General features: G+C 42.0%; 1 protein-coding gene across 3 annotated transcripts in view; it reads left to right on the top strand.

The window, feature by feature from the left end:
• LOC138304374 (integrin alpha-M-like) overlaps nt 1-14,089 on the top strand; it is a 242,314-nt gene that overhangs the window by 144,226 nt on the left and 83,999 nt on the right. For all 3 annotated transcript variants that reach the window (XM_069244358.1, XM_069244360.1, XM_069244359.1), the window contains 3 exons: nt 9,287-9,431; nt 11,561-11,637; nt 12,369-12,495. In XM_069244358.1, coding sequence (XP_069100459.1) covers nt 9,287-9,431; nt 11,561-11,637; nt 12,369-12,495 — 349 coding nt within the window. The remainder of the gene's footprint in view (nt 1-9,286; nt 9,432-11,560; nt 11,638-12,368; nt 12,496-14,089) is intronic.

Here is a 14,089-nt window from a genome sequence, read left to right as displayed (position 1 = left end):
TACTGTTTAAATTAAGAAAAACATAAAAATTATACATAGGTTATAGTTTTCTCAAGGAACTACAACTTGTGCCCTAATGTAACTATAACTTGTGCCCATGATATGCACTGCTTCTACCATCACATTTTACATCACTCATGACATGTTTAATTACTGTATTGATGACGTCGCTATTGACATCTGAAAGGACATAATTGGTAACAACTGTGCATGGTGAGCGTGCAAGTTATAGTTACTTTAGGGCACTAGTTATAGGGCCGGATGTACAAAAATGCAATTTTGCATTTCTTAAATAGCGACTTCATAGAAATCGCTATTTAAGAAATACAAAATGCTATGTACAGAGATATCAGTTTCCTGATAGTGACTCCTACAAACTGGGAATTGCTATTAGGAAATCGTATTAAGAAATCCATTGCATTTTAGTCAATGGACCGGTTTGCATTTCCTGAATTATCAAGAAATCGCTATTTAAGAAATGTAAAAGCAGGGATGGCAAAGGACAAAAAGCCCCCCTTGGTGCACCCCAAAAATATGGTGCACCTGTAGAGCACACAAATGCCGAAGGGGTATGTGTGTGTTCTATTGCAATTTATAAAAAAGCACCTTGGGCTGTTTTTTTTTTTTAAATTGCAGCTGGTTACTACTGTCTTCAATTCAGTGGTAATTGTATGCCCTAAGTGCCCAAGTCGCATTTAGGAAATTCTATGTACATCAGAATAGGAATCGAAAATAAGGAATCCCTGTTTGCGATTTCCTATTCTGGGAATCAGAATTTGCGATTTCTGCAGGGTAGAACTCACAGTTTGCGATTTCTTAAAGGCCTTTGTAGGTAAGAAAAGGCCATTTTGCATTTCTTGATGGCCCGAAATACCAATTTAGACCATTAAGAAATGCAAAAGGGCTTTGTACATCTTTGGTAGTTACTTGAGATAACTGGCGAATAACGTCACTTTAACCGTTGCCTTTTTTCAGTGAAAATATACATCATTGATGACATCAGTGATAGCATCTCAAATGACATCATTAATGACAACACTTGGCATGGTGGGGACACAAATTCTAGTGTGTGTGTATATATATATATATATATATATATATATATATATATATATATATATAACCTACTGTCGGTCACCAACAGGTAGTTATAGTTAGGACCCAGTTTCAATAAAGAAAACATTTTTTAACTTGCCTATATCTTTGGCACTGTTTGATGAATCTCCACAAAATGTTACAAAAAAAGTGGCTTCTAGGGTTTTGTTGTGCATGGAAAGTTTCAGGGTGATCCGTCAAACTGGGGCCGAGAAAGGGGGTGTTTCCAGTATTAATTCCCTGCAGCCTCAGCTTAAACCGCTGTACAGAATGACACCAAATTTCACAGAAAGATAGCTTTTGGTCCACAGATAACACTTTTTTGTTGTAAATCGGATCAGTAGTTTTTGAGATATTAAACGAATTCCAAATTTGCATATCTAGCAGCGTGAATACTTTGCGTATAGTCCCGATCTCGTGCAGAGATTTGATTGGCTGTCAACACTTAACCAGGTTTTCGCAGCCATTTTGTAACATTGCTTCAGCCGAGTCCCCAAAAAAAGAGAAGAAACAAGAGAAGGGGCAGGGTACGGTTCCCCTATTCCCCTAGCCTTGATCCAGGGGTTCCACTGGGACCCTGCAATAATTGTTTTGAAACTTCATGAAAAATTGTCATGAATATTCGCACATTTTAACCTTGAATTGTTTTTAAAAAAGCTAGTGTTGTCTCCTGGGGCTTGCTTTTATTATTACCCCCTGGTGAGGCAGGCCCAGGGGGCATTCCCAAAATATAAAGGTGGGGGCATTCATGGGCTTTCCTCCTAGGGCTTATTAAAGCCACCTCCCTGGGGCTTAATACTATAGTATCAGGGGAGCCCTACGGACCACCCCGAGCCTAGGGGACCACCATCTCCCTGGGGCAAGAATACAGAATGTTAATAGGAGGCCCCAGTGGACCCCCCCAGGCCCTTGGGACCACCACCCCCCTTGGGTTAAATTAGTAAAGTGTGCGGACGCATGCAGACCCCTGTACCATGGGGACCACCACCTCCCCAGAGCAACAAAGAAAAAAATGAATGGGGGGCTCCACGGACCCACCCAGTCCTCGGGGACCACCCCCTCCCTAGGACTTTAATTTTGTAATATGCGGGGCCTGTGCTGACCCCCTAGGCCGCTGGGATGACCACCTTCCTGGGGCCAAATGTAAAAGATTTGATAGATGGCTGCAGGGACCCCACCCTCTGGCCCCAGGGACCACCACCCCAGGGCTGAATAGGAATACAAAAAGAAGGAGGGCGTCCATGCGGCCCATCTCCTGGAGGCATATATGGACCTCTATCTCCCCCCCCAGGGTCGGCCCCTGCAGCCTCCTGAGGTGCCCACCACAGAGCTGACAGCTTCCGCCAAGCAAAAGCAAACATAACTCCACTCCTGCAAGTGGGAACGTTAAAACTGCTCCCTCTTGCTGGAAGCAAAGTTTTCGTCGCTTTCCTTGCTCGCTGCCATGTGGGCAGGGAAAGAGATGAAAACATTGCTCCTGCATGCAGGGAGCTGCGTTTGGAGCACCTCCCTGCGTTCAGGAGCAATGCTTGCTCCCGCAGGAGGCAGGGAGCCAGCTAGGACCGCAGGGGCCTTGAGGCATCCCCCATAGTCCTGCCATTGTTATGCAATAGTCTCTCCATACAATGGCTTTAAAGCATCAGACCAGCATATTATTTGGTACGAATGATATAGTTATGTTTTGAGGCACAGTAGAAACCAGTCACCTCTGGCCTATTGGTAAAGCTCTTGGACTGTCATTCAGTGGGTTGAAGGTTCAAATCCTGGTATCTCATGGCAGTTATTGTGTATTTATTGTGTTTGAATGTTAAACATTCTTAGTAATACAACATTTATGTCTTTTTCTCATTCACCATCTTTAGATTGAATATCATAGAGGTGTCTGGACATTGCACAGTAAGGAGTCACCTCTGGTCTAGTGGTTAAGTTCTCAGACCCTCACATAGAAGGTTGAGAGTCCAGTCTAGGTGTGTCAGTTATCATTTATCAGCTTTGAATTATTTTCAACTTCAAATATTTAAGGTACATACAGAAAGGTGATCTCACTCTTTTTACTTGTCAAATTTTCTTTTTCAATTTTTTTCATTCTAAGTGGTGCAGGGTTGGGTGCTTATAGGGGACTGGCAGCAGTACCTGGCCACAGGACAGGCCCTGCAGCCAACCTCCACCACACATGACTGAAGGTCGTGCGCGGCTGAGGTTTAGTTAACGTCTAGTAATTCAAAATACTTTTAAAAAAACATAGAAAGTCAGTGAAAAAAAACAAAGATTACGGGGACATTATAGTTAGGAAATAGAATTAAAACAACCATAGAAATTCACTTAAAAAACAAAGGTTACGGGATGTTCTAGTTAGGCTCGCATTTCAAACGTACAAAACCATAGAAATTCAGCAGTACTAGAGTTATTTCAAGGAGCTATAACTCATGCCCTAAAGTAAATATAACTGCCGCCCTCGCCATTCACTGCTAATTACCCCACATTCTGCAACACTCATGACATCTTTCATAATCATTAATAATATCAATGTAATATTTGCTGTAAAACTATTGAGTAAAAAACTGTGTGCATGGCGAGGGTGCAAACTATAGTTACCTAAGGGCACGGGTTATAGTTACTGAAGTAACTCTAACTATAACTGCTAAATTTATATGGTTTTGTACATTTAAAATGTGAGCCTAAATATAACGTCCCTGTAACCTTTGTTTTTTAAGTGAATATATATGTTACTTACTGGTGGTCGCCAGCAGGTAGTTACAGTTAGGACCAGGTTTCCAAAGAAAAAGCATTTTTTGACTGGCTATATCTTTGGTGCCGTTTGACGAATCTTCATTAAATTTTCCCAAAAAAGTGTCATGTTGGTTCTTGATGTGCATATAAAGTTTTGGGCTGATCCGTCATGCAGGGCTGAGAAAAGACTAGTAAAAAACTATGTTTCCCATGTTAATTCCTGTAGAGATTTTAGACATGAACCGCTGGACGGAATTACACCAAATTTGGCAGAAAGGTAGCCCTTGGTCCTGAAAGCACCCTTTTGTTTTTGGTGTAAATCCGTTGTGTATTTTCAAGATGTTTAAAGTAAACAAATTTGTATATCTAGGCAGAGCCTAAGTACAGATCTCATGATGAGATCTGATTGGCTGCCAGCACTTCAATCAGGACGTGGTTGCAGCCATCTTGGGACCAATATGCATGATAGCACCTTATTGAAATGCATTGTTGTGAATGTCATGTTTTGAGGGTCACAAAAGGGAGCGCATATAAAGGGTGATAGGAGATTCTAGTTACAATATAAATCATTTGTTGATGGTACCATACTAAGTTTAGGAATTGTGGTGTGCTCTTAGGTTATTTCACCCTGCGAAAAAGCATTCTGCTGGGATTTCATGAATCATGTTTGAGAGAAAACTGTTTTCTCATGATTTCCCCATAGATGTGATGGAAGGTGCTCCAGAAGCTAAAGTGAGAGCATATTTTCTGTAAATTCACGCTATCATTCTCAGCCATATGAGAATTAAGTGTGACATTCTCAGTAAAACATGTACTTCCAACAGGAGCGGCATGTCAGCTGATTCGCTTGGATTCTACTGCAGCCTCCCAGAGTGTTCTAAAGAGCAACTAGAGAGCTAACAGTCTTACTTATGACCAAAGTGAGATTTCAAACATCTTTCTCTTCTGTTTCATTAAAACATTCTGACATGTGGACTGAAATATGCAAATTCAACACCAGCAGCCGACTGCCAGTTAACCCCCTGGTGATCAGCAGCTTACAGTGTTCTTTTGAACAACTTGTGTGCTATCTTTCTGACTTTATGCCAAAAGTGTGGCACATATGAATGCCTTCTTGATGGAATCAAAGTGGAAAACAGAAAGCATTTTCTACTTAGGATACTACAGTAAATAAAGAAATTAGGGAGCTACACTGCATATAAATCTCCCATGAAGGCCACTAGAGAAGCCCAAATGTAGCACACATATCACCCAAATGTAGCCCATGTATAGCCCAATGACAGAAGTGTGCAAAACACTGAGGGCCTCATTTAGAAGATTCTGATGGATCGTCATCAATGCGTCAGATTTCTTGCACCTTCTGCACATCCCCTAACGACACCATGGATGTGCTGTATTTACAATACAGATCTCCATGGTGCACGTTTTCATAGGTGCGTCAGAACTTCTGACGCATGTATTGGGGGTAAATTGACGCATTGCTGGAGTTGGGTCATTAAACTGATGGAACTCCAGCAATGTGAGGAGAGTCCCATAGGAAAAAACCCTGCGTCAATTTTACATCTGCTCTGAGCTGGCGGTAAAAGTTTGACGAAGTGAAGTCATAGAATGATGCAGTGAAAAGTTGTAAATTTCACTGCGTCACTTCTACGTTTTTTCCCCCATGGGACTGCGTACCCTGCATACATAATACTTGGTGCAGGTAAAATGTGACGCAGGGCTTTATAAACTGATGCGCTGGGCCCAATGTGTAAGTCTGTAAGTATGGAGCAGTGTAGTGCACTGCTAGTGCCACTGCTGCATAAAACAAATTATGCAGCTGTGGCGCAAAGGGCTTGTAAATGAGGCCCTTAATTATTTATTTATTTTGCAGTTTTACATAGCCCAGATTTGACCCGCAGGTATTGGAGTGCTTTACATGAGCATCAGTTACATTACACAAGGACACATTCATTTTGGCTTTAGTCATGGGGAGATTAAGTGATTTGCGCAGAATCACAGGATTTAGAGCCGACGCTGAAACTCAGACCTGGTTCCCCAGTTGCAAAGTCTGCCGCTATGGCTGAAACACCACATCCTCTCCCCTAAGTGTAACAAATAATTAAGTGATCAGCTGGATAAAAAAATAACGATAGCAAATAATTTTAAAGTGCTTTGTCACTGTTTGAGAACTCAGAAAGTATGTCCTCATTTTAGTTTTTTAGAGCACTAACCATAATTTCTATAGGAATACAACCCTACAATTTTCATAATTTCTAGAGTAAATGCTTTAGGTATTACAGTTTTGATTATAGCAAGATGACGTCAGGGGTGCGTCACTTTAGTAATAAATATAGAATGTTAGCAGTCTAGTTGTTCATTAGAATACTATGGGGGGGCAGAGGTCAGGGACACAGACATATAAAACTGAGGGAAGGGAGGCTGGTGCAAAGGCAACAAGTTGACCATGCTGGTCCGGTCGCGGGGCAGTGGCAGTACAACAGACTATGGAGGACAGGGGAAAGAGGGTCAGGGGCAACAAACCAACCATGCAGCGCATGCAAGAGAGGCTGGGGCAAAATAAAAGACCTTTGAGGGCAGAAGAAAGAGGCAGTGGCAGTACAACCATACATGCCAACAGACCTGATTCAGACAGGAGACTCCCAATGTTTTTATGCCCAAAAGGGCTTTATTTTATCTGCCTCTTGGCTGAAATCTCCTCTTTTTCAATATAATTCAATGGGGAAAATCAATTCCCCAGGTTTTTTTTCAAAATCTCCCTCTTACCAAGTTCAAAATGTTGACAAGTATGGTACATTGGATCACGGTGGACAGGAAGAAAGGGGTAGGGACATGGACTCAGATTACAGAGGGCAGGACGGAGATGGGTTGGGGCACCAAACTGACTTTACAGAGCGAGGATCAGGGGTTGAGGCAGCACAATACACCACACAGTGCAAGCGGGATGGCAGTGCAGCACAACGGACAATGGAAAGCAATAGGAAGGGGACAGGGGTATGTACATGGGCAACAGAGAGCAGAGGCAAAGGAGGCTAGGGCAGCAAGCTGACCATACCGGTCCAACAAGAAGGACAGTTACAGGATAACAGACCATGAAGGGCAGGACGGCGGGGCCAGTAGCAGCACATCGGCCCATGCAGGGCAGGAGCGAGAGGACTGGTGCATTGACTCAGACAAAAGAGTGTAGGGAGTAGATGGATGGGGTTGCAAACTAACTGTGCAGGGCAGGCCGGAAGGGGGAAGGGTAGAGGCAGAACAACGGCCACACGGCTGTAATCAGGGAGCAGGGGCATGGACTTGGACAATGGATGGCAAGGAGGAGGGGGTGAAGGAGCAGCAAACTTTGGTGGGAGTAGCACAGTGCCATGCCAGGCTCTGCATTCAACCCCCCCCCCCCCAAACCGTGCATTACATTGGGAATCTTACTTAATGTTAAAAAAGACCTAGAAATTCACTGAAAAAACAAAGGTTACAGGGACATTATTGTTAGGAAATAGCATAAAAAGCCTTGTAAATTCACTGAAAAACTAAAGGTTAAAGGAACAGTATAGTCAGGTTCAGATTTTACTCGCACAAAACCATAGACATTCAGCTGCTATAGATAGCAAGTAACTATAACTCATGCCCTAAGGTAACTATAACTCGTGCCCTCGCCCTCCACTGCTAATTACCCCAATATTATTGCACTCATGACATCTCCTTTGACATCATTGATAATTTCACTGTAACATTTGCAGTAAAATTGATGAGAAAACGGCATGATGAGGGTGTGAGTTATAGTTTCCTGAGGGCATGATTTATAGTTACTTGAAATAACTCTAAGTATAAGAGCTGAATGTCTATGGTTTTGTGTGTAAAATCGGAACCTAACTATAATGTCCCTGTAACCTATTTTTTTTTGTGAACAAATATAGATATATAAATAATATATAGATAGAATATAAATATATATATATATATATATATATATATATATATATAGAGAGAGAGAGAGAGAGAGAGAGAGAGTGAGCCAGAGAGAGAGGGATATGTAGATGTATATATATGTGTGTGTATATATATATATATATATGTATATATATATATATATATATATGTATATAGGGAGAGAGAGAAAGAGCACACGCAATGTAAAATGCTTTAACTTCGCTTCCTGACCTAGGGTGAAATGAATTACACTTTGCCACGCGGTCTGAGGGACAGTGCTAATAATTTTTTGGGGGGGGTTGCTATTTGATGCTGTTCTGTGCACCAGCTATGTGAAGAACTCTGCTAACAAGATGTTGTTGGGATATAGATGTAACTCCTGGTGCAGTGGCTATGATGCAATGTTTCCCATTGTAATTAACAGTGGTTCATACTTGGTCATGAATTTCCATCTGAACATGTGAGTCCAGTAGTTGGCTATGCCATTGCATTGTCTAATGGCACAGCCAGGCACCCGACCCACAGGCACCTCACTGATGAGGCCCAACAAGGCTGAAACAGTCTAGATTTGCATTTGATCTAGTCCAGTGGAGTATGCTTAGTGTTTGGGCTAGATTGGACTTTTTGGAGTGGGTCAGAGACTGATTTAAAGTATGTGACCTCTCCCTGTAACAGAAAAGTGTGCCAAATTATGGAATGAAGTGCTACTCAGTGCTCTGTAAGTGGTTATGAATGCTTTAAGCATTCTATCCGAAACTTTTTTTTAAATTGACCCAATCAAAAGAGCCGGGATTGGGGGTTAACCTCCAAACTGATCCAACCAAAGGAGATAAGACACATGAAATTGACATGAGTAATGGGGTAGGGGGCTTTTGTACTGACTCAAAAACAGGGTTAACAAGCCATTGGACCGAACCCCACCATGGAGGAGTAGACATTTGCTTTTGTTCTGAATAGTCCTTCAGAACTGGCCCGAAGAAGGGAGTACGGACACACAAAAATAACCTAACCAATGGGAAACTAGCTTTTGTTCTGACCTAAAGAAGGGACAATAATGGCTTGAGACTGATTTAACTGAGGAGGAAGAAACCCTTAGAACTGACCCAGCCACATGGTACAAGGTTGTTGGAACTCCCTCAGCTGAAGGGAAACTGTCCGTAGAACTAAAACTGTCAAAGGTGAAACGATCTTTGGAACGAATCCAACAAAGGGTGCCTTGAAATTCACCCAACCAAGGGGAAATGCCACTCTAACCAGACCACACCTACTGCCCCCTGAATGCAGGATCACTTTGTTTTATCACTGCATGGCAGCAAAGCTTAAACCTGTACAACATACACACTATAACGATGTTTTTGTCTCCCTCTCCATATATCTCTTGCATATATCCCTTTCCTTGCTTCTATTTTTCCCCTTCCCCCGCTGGTCCTTTTCCTGATTCTTTCCATTATTTTCTTTTCCCAAAATTTCTGTGCTCACATTCCCCCTTTTCCCTCTCTGTACCTCTTATTTCCCCCTTCACTCTCTGAGGCAGGTTGGGGATGCTTTCAAGTCACCCCAGGCCCTGGAAGAGCTACACACCATCGCCTCCAGCAAGGAGAATGCCTTCCCCGTGAACAACTTTAGTGCGCTGGCCTCCATCCAGTCTGCCTTGGCCAATAGAATCTTCATAATTGAAGGTAAGAGTTGAGTCTTGCCTGTGCCTGATGGGAAAGGTCACAATAACTTAGTGGAGTAAAAGACCAGATTACAGCTTCTGGAGATTTACTAACTCAGTCACCTCAGCAAGCTAAACTGGGATCAAGATGCATCCTTGCAATTGTCCAACTCTCAGGGCTTCAGACATTTACCTGTCCAGAGATGCAAATCTATGTTACCATGAGCAGGAAGATGCTTGGTGAATTAAAGTAACTATGGACTCTAAAGAAATCAGGTTCAGGACCACGTCAGTTTGGATTAGGAATGGTAGCACTGTTTTGCTAAAACCCACAATTTAAACAAAATCCCACCCACATAATACTTTTTATTACTCAGTGTTCCCAAGGTTCAAATGGATACCTCAGAACAGAGAATGTTAACATGCTGGATGTTAGCTGTGGATGCTAGAAAAATGAAGAGGCACAGAAATACAAGGTTTTGCAGCTTGTTGGATCCTTCAGATGATGCAAGACCTCTAAATGCAGCCAACCAAAGCTGATGAACACCAGCAGCGGAGGTGATGAACGAGTGCATATCTTGGCTACCTACCATAGTTCTAGGGAGAGAGCCTAGCATTCCCCCTTAAAGCAGGTCTTTAGGATTTCAGTAACCTTACTCTAGCAATATGTTGCTATGGCACTGTGAATACCCACTTCAATGGATGGATGTGAGCTAAACTTGGTTCTAGAGGAAGCTGTAGTATATTTTGGATTTTTTTTATATCATACCATACTCCCCAAGCCCCTGGGCCCCACGTGTCCCTCTGGTGGGAATGTTCTGATGATTAGTTGCTCCAATTCAGGTGAAGCTAGAGGTACCACTGTCTGAAGATTGATTCCATTGTCCATTTGCTAGTTCTTTATTTATGAACATCTGGGCAAGATGGCCACCATATCTTTATCTGGACTCGTACACTTTTCACAGAACAAGCACAATTGATGTTACTCGTCAGTGCAATTAGCACTCTTGCAAAAGATTTGTGTGCAAAAAAAGAGGGTTAGAAGATAGACTAGTGATATAGCTGGAAGATGATCTCTCCTACCGAGTGCTGACACTATCATTTGCAGGCAACCAGCTGCATGATATTGTTAAGTCTCAAATCCCTCTTTCAGGTGATTCTCCAGCTTGTACTTAAGGGTTACCTAACAATACTCTCCCTTAACGTCTTTAGGACAAGACAGATAAGCCACACCTTCCAAATGAAATGGGGTCAAGGTAGGGTGAAGCCAAAGACAAACACATGGAAATATAGTAAGTCATGAGATTACGAACACACAGGGTAGGGAAGGAGTGGAGGTGTAGCTATTTTACAAAAAGAAAAGGCGACAATTAGCAAAAAGATAGGGATTGAGTAAAAAAGTCCAAATACATTTTTTAGAAAGATGAAAGCAGTGGATCAGAATGAGAAGAATAGAGCATACAAATCGAGCACTAGAGAGAAATCAAGAAAATATACAACAATGGCAAAAGCATAGTTAGAAAAGATCCAGAAGAAAGAAAATCAGAGAAATTGGAAAATGCTGAGACGGAGATAGCAAAAAGTGTGGGGAACAAGAAATGGCACACAAATATGAAAGCTCTAAAGGACAATTGTTCAAGTATATAGGAAGCTGAAAAATAACAAAAAAAGGAACTTAGAAAAGGTAATCCAAATGATAGAATACCTAGGCGAGAGAAAGGGAGGAAAGGCGTCAAAAACAAAGAAATGCAGACTTAAAAAAATCATCAAGATGGAAAGGTTGAGGGAACGAGAGATAAACTGCATATGTTAGAGATAAGAGTGACAGGTAGGACATGTGAAGAAAACAAAGCAAAGAAGAAGAAGAAACTCCATAGTTGAAAGAAAAAACATAAAGGCATAAAATTGAAGAGAGATATGAGAGAATACAGAAAAGGAAGGCAGAATTGGAGTAGGAAAAAGGAAAATGGCGAGAGAGAAAGCAATATAGACATAAGGGAGAGGCATTTACCTGTTCATTTAACTATATTTCCTTGTGACTCCTGCAGGAGAGGAGAGCATAGAAATAGAGCACACCCTTTTTCCTTACATACTACACTGCCAGACTCTCTCCTCTCAGTGATTTACATCTCTCTTCTTCTCTGCCTTTAGGAACACAGCAAGTCTCCAATAGCAGCTCCTTCCAGCTAGAACTCTCCCAAGGCGGTTTCAGTGCTCTCATGACGGAGGTGAGGTGGAGTTATGCGATGCGATGGGAGATAACGAGGAGTTCGCCATTGAATTTATAACATGTTTTCACTTCTTGAATCATTACCAGAATACAAATAGTCGCTTATTCAAAGCGGGATTGTGCAATATTTGGCTCATACGGGCCATGCCTAATTTTCAAGGCAAATTATAACTATCTAAAAGTATTCTATTTATATTAATTTTATGCATGTTTATCTTCTGTGTTTATCTTGCAAATGCAGTAATGTTCGGGGCTTCCGGGTCCAAACTGAACAACCCTGCCCTAAAGCTATCGCTCGCTCTGTGAATATTTATATATAACATAATAATAATTTCTATCATTATAACAACATACTGTTACAATGTTTGGCTGACTATAATCTATCACCCACTCAACAGAGATTGAACACATTTCAGTTACATCAACAATATTCATCTAAGGGCACCACAGCAACTCATGAATATTATTTCGTGGACCCCCATGATACCATACATATTCATCTAAGGACACCTTGTCATTTCGTGAATATTCATTGAAAGGCATCCTGTTATATGCCATCAATAATCAGTCACTTGCCATCATTCACCTGAAGCAGCAACACAAATACTTGTCAATAACAAATTGAAAGAATTCTCCAAAATGTGTCATTTGTCACAAACTGTCCTGATGGCGTGGAAATGGGCAATATTCTTCCAATAAAAAGTAACGTTCTCTCTCCCTCACGATCAGGATATCCTTACCGTTGGTACGGTTGGAGCCTATGATTGGTCAGGAGGGCTGGAGGAACTCCGCGGGAACCTATCCACATTCATCAACGTCACCTTGCTGGACAGTGATATGAAGGATTCCTACCTAGGTGAGAACCATTGACCATGCTGGGCAGTGCACCAAACCACTACAGTGGAATAGGAAGCGTTTCTATACCTTTGCTATCTATTGGTTTGAATGTCCCTGAGGGGTAAAATAAAGATTCTTGCGCTTTCCACAAATGATCGATGTGTTTTGAAAATATGTTAAATCAGTGTATATCAAAAGTTTAATTCCCAAACGAATCATACTTTTAAGTAAAACATATTTTTCCTACCATTAAGTCTTCTGTGCAAAGAAAAAAAAAATCTTACTGCTTCGGAAAAAAGATTAGTCTGTTCATGTATGTTGATTGTTTTTAAAGCATGAACACTAGTGTGCACTAAGGAAACCTGCAATGCCAAAGCTAATGAACCTTGCTTTGCCAATGCATGTTACTTGCCAGTATTAGCAAAGCCAGTAGTGATAGGCTGCATCTTCAATTGTTATTCTCTATACTTCCAAGATGGCCTTGATGCAATGTGGCAGACACGTTCTTAGATTGCCATATATTATTTTCTATTCTTCAAAGTGGCACATTTTATTTAGGCGCAATGTGGTGGATATTTTGGAAATATAAACAATAACCTTCCAAGATGTCTGGTCATAGCATTGCTAAATTTCCACTCAAGCATTAGCAAAGCTAATAGTCCTTGCCAGACCTCTTGGAAAGATATTTTTTCACACTTCCAAAATGGCTGTCATATTGCCTCTTCACTCAACAAGACAACCACCATGGAACTATAGAAAGTAAGGCACTGATTCACAAAGGCTCAGACGAAGAGTAGGAACAATCCAAGCTTGATGGTGAGGCAACAGGCCCATGAAGAGGGATAACACCATGGGCTGAGTATAGCAGGCCCCCCACTCCATGTCCACCAACATCCCTTGAGGTGAGGTAGAGCACTAACCCAGAGGGGTTGGCTGTTAGACCCTCGAAGTTGGGTCAGCCCTCTGGAGCACCAGCTGTCTCCGACAGAGGTCAAACTCAAGATAAGCCCACGGAGCCAGCACCTTTTGCATCCACGGGCCCTCAAGCTTCCCAATTGTCTGCCAAGATAAAGATTTTAGCATTCTTGGTGCCAAAGACCATGCTGGTGTTAACAAACATCAAGAGGCCCCAAAACAGCAAGGACACCGAAATCTCGCTCAGACCTAATACCACCTTCAGCACTGAAGCAGTGGGAGCCGAGACCTACCTCAGTTCAGATTCTGCAAAATCCGAAGATGCTGCTCCCAAGGGCCAAACCTTCAATGTCAAAAACCACTGGCTACGTATACTCCGACAACTTAGTAGTCAGTCCTTGAGAGGCTCCAAGCAGAGCTCAATGCCTGACAAAATAGACTCTATATTTATCCACAGTCGGAAAAGATTATTACTAAACTATCACCCAAACTATTCAACACCTTACCACCTAAGCAGAAGCCAACCTTTGAGGAAGATTTAGCTTTGGTGCCCTATGGAATTGGCCCTTCCACCCCCTTCCCCCTCTTCTTCCTCCACTTCCTCCTTTCACCTTCTCTTCACCCCCCTTCACCCCCTCCCGACACTTTATCAATGGCATATATACTCCTGGTTTCACTGCATCTCTCGGTGTACTCAC

The sequence above is a fragment of the Pleurodeles waltl genome, chromosome 7 (genome assembly GCF_031143425.1).
Source record: "Pleurodeles waltl isolate 20211129_DDA chromosome 7, aPleWal1.hap1.20221129, whole genome shotgun sequence".
Lineage (NCBI taxonomy): Eukaryota > Metazoa > Chordata > Amphibia > Caudata > Salamandridae > Pleurodeles > Pleurodeles waltl.
The sequence above is the reverse complement of the archived record's forward strand: the minus strand, read 5'-3'. Positions and strand labels throughout refer to the sequence as shown.